We start from the raw sequence: 14,811 nt of genomic DNA, 5'->3' as shown, positions 1-14,811 counted from the left end.
TAATGACTGTCGAAGACAAGAATGTAGCTTATTCTAAGAACAATTTGTGGCAGGTCATGAATAAAGAATATTTTTATTATCAGAGAGGAAGTTAAGTAGCTTAGGTAAATGATTTAAAAAATTACTGTGGGTTGGTAATTCTTTAAAATACATTCAAAGTTAGGTTAACTCATTGTCCTCTTTGTTACTTTTTTTAAAATTTATCTTTATTGTTAAAAATATCACAGATGTCCCCTTTTTTCCCCATTAACCCCCTCTCACTCCCCTTCTCCCACTCACTGCCCACCCCAGGCCTTCACCACACTATTGTCTGTGTCCATGGGTTATGCATATATGCATATAAATTCTATGGTTAATCCCTCTCTGCTCACCCACCCACCCCCACCTTCCCTGTGAGATTCATCAGTCTGTTCCATGCTTCTATGTCACTGAATCTATTTTGTTCATCAACTTATTCTGTTCTTTAGACTCTACATATAAGTGAGATCATGTGATATTTGTCTTTCTCTGCCTGGCTTATTTCACTTAGCATAATATTCTCCGGGTCCTTCCATACTGTCCCAAAGGATAAGAGATCCTTCTTCTTTACAGCTGCGTAGTATTCTATGGTGTAAATGTCCCACAGCTTTTTTATCCACTCATCTACTGATGGGCACTTGGGCTGTTTCCAGATCTTAGCTATTGTAAATTGCGCTGCTGTGAACGTAGGGGTGCATATATTCTTTCTGATTAGTGTTTCGTGATTCTTAGGCTATATTCCTAGAATGGGATCACTGGGTCAAAAGGCAGCTCCATTTTTAATTTTTTGAGGAACCTCCATACTGTTTTCCATAGTGGCTGCCCCAGTCTGCATTCCCACCAGCAGTTTACCAGGGTTCCCCTTTCTCCATGCCCTCGCCAGCACATGTCGTTTGTTGATTTGTTGCTGGAGCCATTCTGACAGGTGTGAAGTGATACTTCATTGTAGTTTTAATTTGCATCTCTCTGATGATTAGCAACGTTGAGCATTTTCTCATATGTCTCTTGGTCATCTGTATGTCCTCTTTGGAGAAGTGTCTATTCAGGTCCTTTGCCCATTTTTAATTGGATTGTTTTTCTCTTGTTGAGTTGTATGAGTTCTTTCTACACTTAGGAAATTAGCCCTTTATCAGATGCATCCTTGGCAAATATGTTCTCCCAAACCGTGGGATTCCTTTGTCTTCTGAGGCTGTTTTCTTTTGCTGTGCAGAAGCTTTTTAGTTTGATGTAGTCCCATTTGTTTATTTTTTCCTTTGCTTCTCTTGCCCTACTAGATTTATTGGTGAAAATTCCACTACATGAGATGCCTGTGACTTTACTGCCTATGTTTTCTTCCAGGATTTTTATGGTTTTGCAACTTACATTTAAGTCTTTTATCCATTTTGAATTTATTCTTATGTATAGAGTAAGTTGGTAGTCTAGTTTCATTTTTTTACATGCAACTGTCCACAATTTTCCCAACACCATTCATTAAAGAGACTATCTTGACTGCATTGTATGCTCTTGCCACCTTTGTTAAATATTAATTGACCATAATGGCATGGGTCGATTTCTGGGGTCTCTGTTCTGTTCCATTGATCTATGTGTCTGTTTTTCTATCAATACCAGGCTGTTGTGATCACAATGGCTTTGTAGTATAGTGTGATATCTGGTAAAGTGATCCCGCCAACTCTGTTCTTTTTTCTCAAGATGGCTACAGCTATTTGGGGTCTTTTTTGGTTCCATATAAATTTTTGGAATATTGGTTCTAGCTTTGTGAAATATGCCATTGGTATTTTAATAGGAATTGCATTGAATCTATAGATTGCTTTAGGTAGTATGGACATTTTAATATTAATTCTTCCAGTCCATGAACACGATATATTCTTCCACTTGTTTATATCTTCCTCTATTTCTTTTTTCAGTGTCCTGTAGTTTTCTGAGTATAGGTCTTTTATATCCTTGGTTAAGTGTATTTATTAATTTATTTATTTTTCCAATTTATCTTTATTGTTGAAAGTATTACAGATCTCCCCCCTTTTTCCCCCATTGGTCCCCTCCATCCTGCATCCCTCCCCCCTAGACCTTCACCACACTATTGTCTGTGTCCATGGGTTATGCATATATGCATATAAGTTCTTTGATTAATCTTTCGCCACCCACTCCCCCACCCCTGCCTTCCCACTGAGATTCATCAGTCTGTTCCATTCTTCTATGTCTCTGAATCTGTTTTGTTCCCCAGTCTGTTTTTTTATTATATTTCACATATGAGTGAGATCATGTAAAACTGAATCAGAAAGAATCAGAAAACCTGAGTAGGCTAATAACAACTGTTGAAATCAAAGCAGTAATAAAAAAAAACTCCCAGCAAACAAAAGCCCTGGTCCAGACGGCTTCACAGAGGAGCTTTGTAATTCTTTAACTTGTAGGGTTAGATAGTTTACTAAAAATTTTTCTTGCTTTTTGAGGTAGTCCTGTAGTGTTATGAACTGCCCTCTCAGGACTGCTTTCGCTATGTCCCATAGATTTTGGGTGGTTGTGTGTTCATTTTCATTTGTTTTCAGGAAGTTTTTTATTTCTTTCTTGATCTTCTTGGTAACCCATTCATTGTTTAATAACATTCTATTTAGCCTCCATGTGTTTGAGTGTTTTTGAGTGTTTTTACTGTAGTTTATTTCTGATTTCATGCTCATGTGATCTGAGGTGCTTGATATGATTTCATTCTTCTTGAACTTGTAGAACTTGTTTTGTGTCCTAACATGTGGTCTGTCTTTGAGAATTGACCCATGTGCATTTGAGAGGAATGTATATTCTGCAGCTTTGGGGTGAAATGTTCTGTAAATATCAATTAAATCCATCTGATCTAGTGTGCCATTTAGTCACTGTTTCTGTGTTGACTTTTTGTTTGGAAGATCTATCCAGTGAAGTCAGTAGGGTCTTAAAGTCCACGACTATAACTGTATTGCTGTTTTGCTGTTGATCTTGCCCTTAAAGTCTTTTTTTTTTTTTTTTTTTTTATAGTATGTGTTTTTTGTTTTTTTAAGTATATCTTTATTGATTTCAGAGAGAGGAAAGGAGAGGGAGAGAGAGATAGAAACATCAATGATGAGAGAGTCATCAATCAAGCCCGCAACCTGGGCATGTGCCCTGACTGGGAATTGAACCCTGATCGCCTGGATCCCAGGTCGACGCTCAACCGCTGAGCCACACCCGGCCAGGCCCCCTTAAAGTCTTTAAGGTTACTTATAAGTCCTTCATTTTGTTTATGTGATGTATCACATTTATTGATTTGCAGATGTTGTACCAGCCTTGCATCCCCGGAATAAATCCCAGTTGTTCTTGGTGTATGATCTTTTTAGTGTATTGCTGGATCCAGTTTGCTAATATTTTGCTGAGGATTTTAGCATCTATGTTCATCCGGGATATTAGCCTGTAGCTTTCTTTCTTTGTAGTGTCTTTATCTGGTTTGGGGATTAGGATGATACTGGCCTCTTGGGAGTTTTCCCTCCTCTTGAATTTTCTGAAATAGTTTGAGGAGGGTAGGTGTTAATTCTTCTTTGAATGTTTGGTAAAACTCGCCTGTAAATCCATCTGGTCCCAGACTTTTGTTTGCTGGGAGCATTTTCGTTACTGTCCAAAGTGTTTTCTTCTTTGTAGCTAGTACAGTGCCTGGAAGTAATACCTGAATGAATTAATTACATGGCAATTGTTTATTGCCCTGTTTCTAGGAGGTGTCGGGAATTCAATCTTTTTTTTTTTTTTTTAATATGTATAATTTTTATTTTAGTTTAAAGTATTACAGATGTTCCTTTTTCTCCCCAATGACCCGTTCCTCCCCGTTCCTTCTCCCTCCCTGGGAATTCAATCTTAACCTATGATTTCACCATTCTATAGAAAATAAAATACTTTTTTTTTAAAAAACCCTACTTTTTCTTGTCTTTCTTCTCTCTTCTGGGGAAAAAAGTGTATAGTTCCTCTGTGTGGGAGAGAACGAGTAACAGAAATTGGTCTCGATTCTAGACAGGGCTCTGTACAGAAGATACAGTGCACATCTGGTAGAAATGTGGCAATTCCTAGCTTCCCTCTAGAGTGATTATCATATGCATTCTGTTGCACTGTTCCATTCTTAAACGTCCAGATAGAAGTGTAATATTGAACTACCAAGGTATAATTGATTTTATAAAGTTTATAATGTAGGTTTTGCTCTAATAATTAGGCTCAAAGATGTAAAATAAACTTGTCCCTATTTTAAAATTAGTCCTAAAACATTTCTTGTAAATTTAAAGTACAGTTTTTAAAAAACTGTATACTACTGCTGAATAACTCAGAATACTTGTTTTAAGAGGTAAAAGTTGAAAATGGTCTCCAATGGGAACTTCTATATTTTTTTAGTCTTAATAATTTTCAGCAGCCAAACACATTACATTGATCGTTACTTCAGATCTACTTTTTAAAAAAAATACATCTATTGGCTTATATCCATATTTTTCAAATAAATGCAATGTAATATATACCACAGTAGTTCAAAATATTAACTTACAACTTTTGCATTGGTCTTTATCATTTTCATGAGTAGTATTGTTCCCACTGCCTCTCCCTGGTTCACAAATGCACCTAGCTACATGGATGTCAGCACCCCTAATTCCTATGTTGTGCGAGTCAACTATTAGCTTATTTATCTTGGGATAATCCAGTGAGCTAGTTACATTCTCCTCATTTGACAAATAAAGTCACCAAAGGTTACAAAAACCAACTTAAGAACACATTGCCAGTGAGTAGTGGAATCAAGATTAAAACATAGATCTACTGTGCTGCCCATCCATTATAAGTAACCTACTAGACACTTTCTACAGTCAGGCCTTAGTGATAGGCCTGTCTTATTCTGTGCTGTCTCTCAATATAAAAGTTACTTGCTAGATATCTAATAAAAGGCATAGAGATAAAGTCTACAGTTCATTGATTAGATAACTGCTAGGTTCTGGTAAAACCAATTCTTTTTAGACTTTTACATCGGTTTTTACCATAGTGTTTTAAAATTTATATTCAAACTACAGATGAAAAAAATGTTTTTTTTCATCTTCATTAAATGTTTAGGAATATTAGAATATCAACTTTAAACCTACTGTGTATCTTCTGATAAGTGGTAAGTCTACTCTTGTAGGACTCAAATCAAGGAGAAAAACAAAGCCTTGTACCATCATCTCATAATTGAAATTTGGGAATGCAATCAGGTGTCCTGAAGAAATCATGAGCATACAACTATATAGATTTTTTTCTTTAATCCTCACCTGAGGATATGTTTTTTATTGATTTTAGAGAGGGAGAGAGAGAAAAAAAACATGATTGGTTGCCTCACAGGTACCCTTACTGAGTATTGAACCCACAACCCTTGGACGATACTCCAGCCAACTGAGCAGCACTGGCCAGGGTAACAACTGTATAGATTTTAAATCAATTCCAGAGTGTTCACTGGGAGACAGAGTCGGGAATTTATTTCTTGAAAAAAGAAAATCTACATTTACCTTCTTTGTCTTTTTCAAGCTTAGCTTTTTCTAACATGAATTAAATATAGTTTGTAGAAAAACAAAAATATGGATGCATTAATATTTTTGCTTCAACCAAAAATAATAATTTGCCATTTCATGTTTGTCTTTTTCCCGTCATTACAACTAAGGAAATAAAATTAAGGATTTTTCCTTAAGGAATTTGATTTCTTTTAAATGATTCTATTTCACAGATTTATGTAATGTACAGGGTGGGGCAAAAGTAGGCTTACAGTTGTAAGTATGCAAAACAGTTTATTCTTATATTGTTATTAATTAATTACTGTATTATTTTCCATATGAACAACTGTAAACCGACTTTTGCCCCACCCTGTATATGTTGCATAATAGTCAGAACTTCTCTGTCAGTATATCAGTTGACATTTTAAATAACATAACACTCGACCAACATGGCTTAGTGGTTGAGCATCGACCTATGATGCAGGAGATCGCAGTTCGATTCCCGGTCAGGGCACGTGCCCGGCTTGCAGGCTCAATCCCCAGTAGGGGGCGTGCAGGAGGCAGCCGATCAATGACTGTCATCATTGATGTTTCTCTCTCTCTCCTTCTCCCTTCCTCTCTCTGAAATCAATAAAGATACATTTAAAAAAATAATAACATAGCTCATACTAAAATAATAACCTATAGTAATTTCTAAATCTTTAACACAAAAGGAAATAGTTGTCTTTAAAGTTATGTATCTAATGAAAATACGGGTAAATAACAAGACAAGTTCAAAGTTCTGTTTTTTAAAAAAGTTCTGATATCAGTTGGGACAATGGGGTGTCACAAAGTAAGCTTAGAAGATATAGTAAGAAATTGCTTTTGTTACATGAGACATATTTAAGAGTTTAAATAACTTTTCTTTATGGATGTCCAGCAGATGCAGACTCTTGTGATAATAGTGACTTTTCTGAAGTTTATGGAGTAAAAAGTGGGTTCTTAGTTTTTATTTCCTATCTCAGTTTTTTCATGGATCTGCTTTCAAATGTTTTAATAGTCTCTGCGCTGAAATTTTTTTCTCATATGCCTCAGAAAGCCAGTGGTGTTTTTCTACAACAAAAGTATTTGCATTGTAAATTACAATTACCTTTATTTTGTTCAGGGACAGTTGAGGAGCAGTCACTTTAAATGAGAAATAAAGATTTGCCACTTTTTTTACACTTAGCCGTAGTTGCAAACATACCTTGCTTATTGTACTACCAACAAAATTATTTTTCTGAATATCATATGTTGGCAGTTAAACTTACAGACACATTCCTTTGAGCAACTCTCATTTGCTTCATTAAGCCTTCAGTGATCCCTGCCCACCTGTCCCAGTTTCTGTATATCACTCTTCTTTCTCTAAACTTAGAAGTACTTTTTGTTTTCATCTTTTATGAAACATAGTACTTCCTACCTTTATTTTATAGTTATATGTGTGTATTTGTGTCCTGTATTTAATATTTTCTTGAAGGGAAGATTAAATATAATAAAATTTTTATTTTTATTAAACACTGTCTTTTTTTTTTTTTTCTATTGATTTCAGAGAGAGGAAGGGAGAGGAGGGAGAGAGAGCTAGAAACATCAATGATGAGAGAGTCATTGATCGGCTGCCTCTTGTACTCCCCCTCTGGGGTCTGAGCCTGTAACCTGAGCTTGTGCCCTGACCAGGAATAGAACCCTGACCTCCTGGTTCATAGGTCGACACTCAGCCACTGAGCCACACCAGCCAGGCTAAACACGGTGTCTTAAACAAGTTTGAATGAATGAATGATTGAGCCTGGCAGTTAAAGGCTCAAGCTCTGGAGCTTGGACTGCCTGTGTTTCAGTCTAACTGCCATGTAGTTGCTGGGATCTTGGGCAATTATAATCTCTGTTCCTATTTCCTCACCTATAAAATAACAGTACTAACTGGTTCTCATGAGGTGCTTATGAAAACTATATATACAGCTTTTAGGATATTTACTGACACATTACCTCTTCAATAAATATTTGTTGTTACTACTTTTATTGCTACTAATGATACAGAAAATGATGGTAGGTGAACCCTTCCTAACTCATCCTGCCACTTCTAAATAGACATCACCCCAGTCTTTATTTTGCCCTGACGTTGTTGCTCAAATACTTACAAAAGTGAATGTTTCTCTAAGATGATTTTTACTCATTCCTGAAGTACTTAAAATGCCACTGGCAAAGCCATTTATGCTCTGGGTGGATAAAGTTTCCTATTGATAATCTACTAGAAATTGGGATAAATATCTTTGATATGGTAATTTAGGTCAATGTGATAAATGAACCAATTTTTCAAAAATATTTATATAAGAGAGATAGCCATACCTTGTCTCATGTCTTATCATCACAATGCCACCTGTGGACTAGCTTGGCCCCCAAAACAAACAGACCAAAAAAAGAATCCTCTCTAAATCCAAGTTCCAAATTACAAAAAAACACAGATGGTAGAGGAATAAATTAAACTGCACTGAGAGTGGAGTATATAATCATAAAAATCCAGGCTGTAGAAACTTCTACAGAACAGATCATCTCATTTCTTCAAATAAATTACAAGAGGGGAAAGTAGAGGGAATAACTTTACATTGAGAGAAACTTAACATATATCAACTGGCTACTACATGTAGACTTGACTTAGAACTTGATTCAAACATAAAAACAAAGGCATTCGAGACCATCGAAAATTTAAATGCTAAATGAGTGTTTGTTCAGTGGTTTTTAAAACATGATATTATGATAATGAATTGTTTAAAATATCCTTAACTTTAGTGATATACAATGAAATAGTTATAGATGAAATTATATTCTTTCTAGGGTTTGCTTCAAAATAATGTGGGGAATGGTGAGATAGTAAAGTGGGGGGGTGGTATAGGTGACACAAGACTGATCCATCCACCGGGTCAAGATGAATGACAGTCATATGCTAGGCAGTGGGGAGTTGGGGTGTCATAATACTATTTTATCTGGTTTTGTATCTGAAATTTTCCACAATAAAAACATATCTAATGCTCATAAAATTTTTTGAGGCTATCTTTTTTTTTTAACAAATATAATTTATCTGCTTTTGTATATATTTATCTTTTTTCATTCTGTTTTTGTACTTTATTTCATTTTATTTAAAGTGATGGTCGTATTTACTCAGTATCATAAGGTTTACACACACATATATTGAGATGTCTTTTCATTGTCCAGTCAGCCTGGCAACCAGCAGCACATAGTTGAGCAATTCGTTTGTAGGGCATTTTTCCAGGATGAGATATATAATCTTTGGCTGTGATAGGTTAAAATTAGCCAATGTGTAGATTAAAGCTCAACCTGGGCTTTTATTAACCCCATACTCTAACCAGTTAACTGCTATTACTAAATTGCTAATTGTTCTTTTTTCTGTGACTCAACAGGACACCTCTGTGCTATCCTCAAAGAGCTGGCTGCTGACTTGACTGGCCCTGATACGCAAGTGGCAGCATCCACATTTTTACTTCCACCTCTCTGTCATCAGGATGATCTTTTGTTATTAAGTCCTTTGCTACAAGAGACTGACCATAGATTTATTGAGGAACAGGTATGGTCATTTTTCAATAACTTTTGGCTTTATCCCATGTATGAACAGTTGTTTTAAAACCTTATATATAATTTTTTTTTTTTGTAGCTCCTGCTTAATAATGGTATTGCTTGTGGAAGTCTCGAGTATGACCCCTATTCTATTTGTGAGAAAGACATAGAGGGAGATTCTGTGCCTAAGCCCCTACCTCCAGCACTATCAGTGATTAGCTCTGCAGTCAAGCTCTTTGGAGTTATATGTGCTCATGTGGGAGAAGCTCAAAGGTAAACCATCTTCAGTAGTTCACTTACCCTGAAATAAATAGTTTACTTATCCTGAAATGTAGTATTTTCAGACTGGAAATTGGTTCAGTGACTGCATAATATACAACTGGTGGCTAAGAAGAATGTCATCAGTTCTCATTAATATATAAAGCTTCTTACAGATAACAGATGAAGGTAAGATGCTATCTCTTGTTTACTTATTTACCTGGTTAATATTTAATAAGCAAGTAAGGTAACAATTAAATTAAGTGATTTAAGTAAACTAACAGTTGATAGACACTATTGTGGATACAATACTTAACCCACAATTAGTTTATTATCTACCTGAAAATAAAACTGAAAACTCAGTGGCACAAGAACATTGATTTCTCTTCCTGAAAGTGGCCTGAGGTGACCTCTGAAAATTTACTATTCACTTAACCCAGAAAACCCCACCAAATCAGCAAACCAAGAGGTTCAGATCTTCGTGTTCACTTTGAGAACACTTGTGAAACTGCCCAGGCCATCAAGGGTATGCATGTCTGAAAAACCACCAGGTGTCTAAAGGATGTCACTTTAGAGAAGCAATGTGTGCTATTCCATCATTGCAATGGTGGAGTTGGTAGGTGTGCCCAGGCCAAAAAGAGGGTCAGTGGCCCGAAAAGAGTGCTGAGTTTTCGCTGTACATGCTTAAAAATACATGGAGTAATACTGAATGTAAGAGTTTAGATGTAGATTCTCTGGTCATTGAGCACATCCAGGTGAACAAAGCTCCCAAGATTTAGTGTAGAACTTACAGAGCTCATGGGTGGATTAACCCACACAGGAGCTCTCCCTGCCACACTGAGCTGATCCTGATTGTTCCTAAACCAGAAGAGGAGGCTGACAGAAGAAAAAGATATCCCAGAAGAAACTGAACACAAACTTAGGGCCTGAGAGTAAATTCAGCATAAAATAAATGCTGGTAAAAGTTTTAAAAAAACAACATTGATTTATGAGCTCTTGGCACAAGGAAAAGCACTGGTTTTCTGCTTAAATTAGGTCTCATAGGCTTTCTTACCGTGGAGGCTTATTGGAGTCAATATCAGTCCAGGCATTAGTCTTCAGTTTGAGGAATTTCAGTTCACTCAAAATGAATCTTGGTTTTGTCCGGCCAGGCGTGGCTCAGCAGTTGAGCATCGACCTAGCAGGAGATCATAGTTGATCATAGTTTGATTCCTGGTCAGGGCACAAGCCCGGGTTGCGGGATGGATCCCCATTATGGGGCTTGCAGGAGGCAGCCAGTCAATGACTCTCATCATTGATGTTTCTATCTCTCTCTCTCCCTCTCGTTTCCTCTCTCTGAAATCAATAAAGATATATTAGGGGGAAAAAAAAGCTGTGATACTCAGTGAGAAATCATTATCAAACGTTGAGTTTTCAAAACCAAAATTCATTGTTTATTTTTTAAATATATCTTTATTGACTTCAGAGAGAGGAAGGGAGAGGGAGAAAGACAGAAACATCAATGATGAGAGTCATTGATCGCCTGCCTCCTGCACTCCCCCAACTGGGGATCGAGTCTGCAACCCGGGCTTGTGCCCTGACCAGGAATCAAACTGTGATCTCCTGGATCCTAGGTCAGTGCTCAACTGCTGAGCCATGCCTCGCCAGGCACAGCTGCTTAATTGATAACTAAGGATAATACCATTCTTTTTTTTCTTTTTTAAATGAGGATTTTTTATTCAGTGAATTTTGGAGAAGTTAATAGATGTGACAAGAAATAAAGAAATCAAGGCTATTGGGGACCATGAGGACAGAAAGCATGTACTTGAAGCTTTTCTCTCTCTTCCTATTTCTTTTTGGTTTCATTGCTTCATGTGACTGCAAAACAGCACAGAAGCTGTAGGTTTTTTGACTTGCAAATTTGTGACCTGAGAGGTAATAGGTTTTTCTCACAAACTAGTGCTAGAACAAGTCCATTGAAGAATTTTTAAGTCTCATTTGGATCACTTACCAAATGAAAAAAGAGATATTCTCCTGTCCTTCGGACAAGGGTAAGTCGTCATTAAAATGGTGGGGAGATCATTGTGGAAATTCCAGATCAAAAGATGATGCAAACCAATGAAAATGAAGCCATGTGCCAGAAAATCTGTGATTCCGGAAGTGAGAGCCAGGCTTCAACCCTCAGCTGCAGCTGGAAGAGATGTTGGATTGGACAAAAAGAAAGTACAAAAACCTCTCATGAAAATAGAAGGAAGTAAATAGAAATAATAAATAAATACACTTTACAGTAAATAAAGGTATATTTCAGAGTCACATATATATTATATGAAAGTAGGAAGCTATGAGTTTAATAAATAATGCAATAAGTGGTCCTTTGTAACAGCTCTTTAGTAAATGTAATTAAGAAGGCAAGAAAACACATTCAGTATTTGAAAGAAGTAAATATATCTACGGGCAAAGAGGAGATCAAAAAATAATTATTTTCTGAAAATTTAGAAAACTAAGATGTGGTGCCATATGAAGCTCTAGGCTTCGTTTATGGATCTGAAGCTCCAAAGAATAACTCAGATTTGACTGTTTTTTTATCTGCCTCTTACCCCAAACTCATTACAAAAAATGTCTACTTCTGTTCACCTAAGAATCCCCTAGGGGTGTCTCATGTGCATTTGTACCTAACCACAAGTCCAGTAAGCTGTCTGGCTAGTGACTGCCCAACATTGGCTATTTCTTTCCTTTTCTGGTCTTCTGTTGAGTACTGTTGGCCACTGAACTTCACTGTCTTCTAGCAGGGACTGGAGTCTCTGGACATTTTCCAAGGATTGTACCATTCTTGGAGATTAAAAAGCACTACTCATGTCCACTATCCAGAAAATTCAGTTTTTATCTGAGATACTAAAGGGAAGTGAATCTTTCCTATAGGCTACACTGGTCCACAATTTACAAATTATTAACTATTATCATTCAATCGTCTCTCCCCCCCCCCCCCCCCCCATTTCTATCTCTCTATGATACTGGACCAACAATAATGGGTTTGACTAGATCATAGCTTTTTATATCATTTTATCTAGTTATGTCTTCCACTTATGTAGGGAATTTACCTTTGTCTCTTGATGAAGATGCACAAATATATTTGAGTCTTGTCGGCAACACATTTCTGAAACAGGTCTTTCAGTGGATAGAAAAGTGAATAAAATTTATGTAATTTTTAATAGCTTCATGTCATTTTATTTAAAATGGTAGCATTAAGGTATACACACACAGACACAGAAACTTTGAGATGTCTTTTCAGAGCTTTAATTTCAAAAGGTGTTGTTTTCCTCAAATTTATTTGTAGCGTATAGCTCCCTGTGTATACTGTATCTATAAAGTTTTGGTTATAAGATATTTAAGACAACATATGACTGAATTATAAATGAATGCTATGGCACTAAAAGATGAGAGGAAAAATCATAGTGGTCTGAGATATTCAAAGATGAATTGATGGAGAAGATGAGATTTGAACTAGTCTGTATCTGTACTATTTTATACAGCATACAGTTAATTTAAAATAATTCATTTGAACTAATACAGCTAACTACAGTGGATAAAACATTTACCTTGTGGGTAAGTGATTTATATTAAGCATGTTCTTAAATGGCTCCACTCTTTTTGTTAAATCTAAGGTAAAAAGTGAAAAAGAAAAGAATATACTTCTTACAAGCTTTCTTTTAAAAAAAATGATTTTATCATCACTTATCCTTGTCCCTTCAGAAACTATAATAACTAATATTTTAACTTTGTCTTATATGGGAAATCATGAATATTGATTTATAATAACATTTATTTTGTTTAATTATAAAAGTAATACATACTCATGGAAGATTTAGAAAATACAAAAAAGTAAAATATAAATAAAAAGTTTAACTCACACCCTGGTCAAGTGGCTCAGTTGGTTGGGGTGTCATCCCATGCACCAAAAAGGTTGCAGGTTCGATTCCCAGTTGGCACATTCCTAGGTTGTGGGTTTGATCCCCGGTGGGGGTGTATATGGGAGGCAACCAATCAGTGTCTCTCTCACATTATGTCTCTCTCTCTCTCCCCCTTCCTCTCTCTAAAATAGTCAGTAAAAAGCATATCCTCAGGTGAGGGTTAAAAAAATTTCACCTCCAAAAAAAGTGACTTTATTACTCCCCTAGAGAAGTTTTTCTTTTCACATTTATTGTCCAATTGTAGCTTCAAAAAAAGAGTTTTTTATTTTGTTTAAATTTTATTGAACTTTAAAATGTGCTATGTTTTTTTATACCACCTGTATTTGTTAAAATTATATATATGCAGAATGAATATTCAAAGGAGGGGAGGTTTTGTTTAATAAAAAAGTTGAGCCTGGATGGGCGTGGCTCAGCAGTTGCACATCGACCTAGGATCCAGGTGGTCGGGGTTCGATTCCCGGTCAGGGCACATGCCCAGGTTGCGGGCTCGATCCCCAGTTGAGGGTATGCAAGAGGCAGCCGATCAATGACTCTCTTATCATTGATGTTTCTCTCTCCCTCTCCCTTCCTCTCTCTGAAATCAATAAAGGTGTGTGTGTTTTTCAAGTACAAATTGGCAGTTACAGAATAGTCATGAGGATGTAAACTATGGTATAGCATAGAGAGTACAGTCAATAACTATGCATGGTACCACGTGGGTACTAGACTTACCACTTCATAAGTTATATAATGTCTAACCTCTATGCTCTATACCTCTGAAACTAATATAATGTTGAATGTCAACTGGAGATCTCCTTTAGGATTTGGGATTAAAAGACGGAGAAAAAAATTGGAGGCTCTGTCAGTCCTGGATACAGTCAGGAGAAGATGGGAAAAGCACGAGTTAATACTGTGTTGTATAGAGTATGATCCCAAGTACATTTTTAAAGTATAGTTGGGGATTCATCTATTTTTAATACTTCTCATTAAATATAGATGACATAAGTTGGTGCTGTCTTTAAAATGAAGCAATGTATTTGAATCCAATTAAGTTCTGTTATTTAGAACAAAAAATTTATGCAATAACTTCTGAGATATCCTTTTAGAAAATAATTGCTGAAATAGCTGGATTTGCCCAGGTAAATCTTTATTAAGTGATACATACATTTGTTGTTGTTTTTAAAAAAATAATACTTCTCCCCCACTGTCAGAATGACACATAATTAAAATATTTTTGCATTGGTTATACTTTTTTTTCCAAAAATGCTTCCTGTGTTCAACATTTTAGTAGTACTAACAAAATAATGCAACAAAACAAATTAGCAGTAGATACTTAGTACTGCCCATTGGCTTACTTTATCCTGATTAACAAATATACTATCTTTTCTATTTACTTTTAAATATTTTGTTTCTGATTTTAGGCTTCTTATACTGGAACAGCTTTTGAACAGTGTAAAGCACACAAAAGGAGCTCGTCAACAAGTAGTTCAGTTACATGTTGTTTCCTCAGTTTCTAGTTTCTTGAAGGTAATTCTGTGTTTTAA

General features: G+C 36.0%; 1 protein-coding gene across 5 annotated transcripts in view; it reads left to right on the top strand.

The window, feature by feature from the left end:
* HEATR5A (HEAT repeat containing 5A) overlaps positions 1-14,811 on the top strand; it is a 98,972-nt gene that overhangs the window by 42,997 nt on the left and 41,164 nt on the right. For all 5 annotated transcript variants that reach the window (XM_087823334.1, XM_087823349.1, XM_087823342.1 and 2 more), the window contains exons 15-17: positions 8,930-9,093; positions 9,181-9,356; positions 14,689-14,794. In XM_087823334.1, the coding sequence (XP_087679460.1) occupies positions 8,930-9,093; positions 9,181-9,356; positions 14,689-14,794 (446 nt within the window). The remainder of the gene's footprint in view (positions 1-8,929; positions 9,094-9,180; positions 9,357-14,688; positions 14,795-14,811) is intronic.

The sequence above is a fragment of the Miniopterus natalensis genome, chromosome 1 (genome assembly GCF_054644295.1).
Source record: "Miniopterus natalensis isolate mMinNat1 chromosome 1, mMinNat1.hap1, whole genome shotgun sequence".
Taxonomy (NCBI): Eukaryota; Metazoa; Chordata; class Mammalia; order Chiroptera; family Miniopteridae; genus Miniopterus; species Miniopterus natalensis.
Note: the sequence above shows the minus strand (reverse complement) of the source record. Positions and strands in the feature narration are given on the sequence as shown.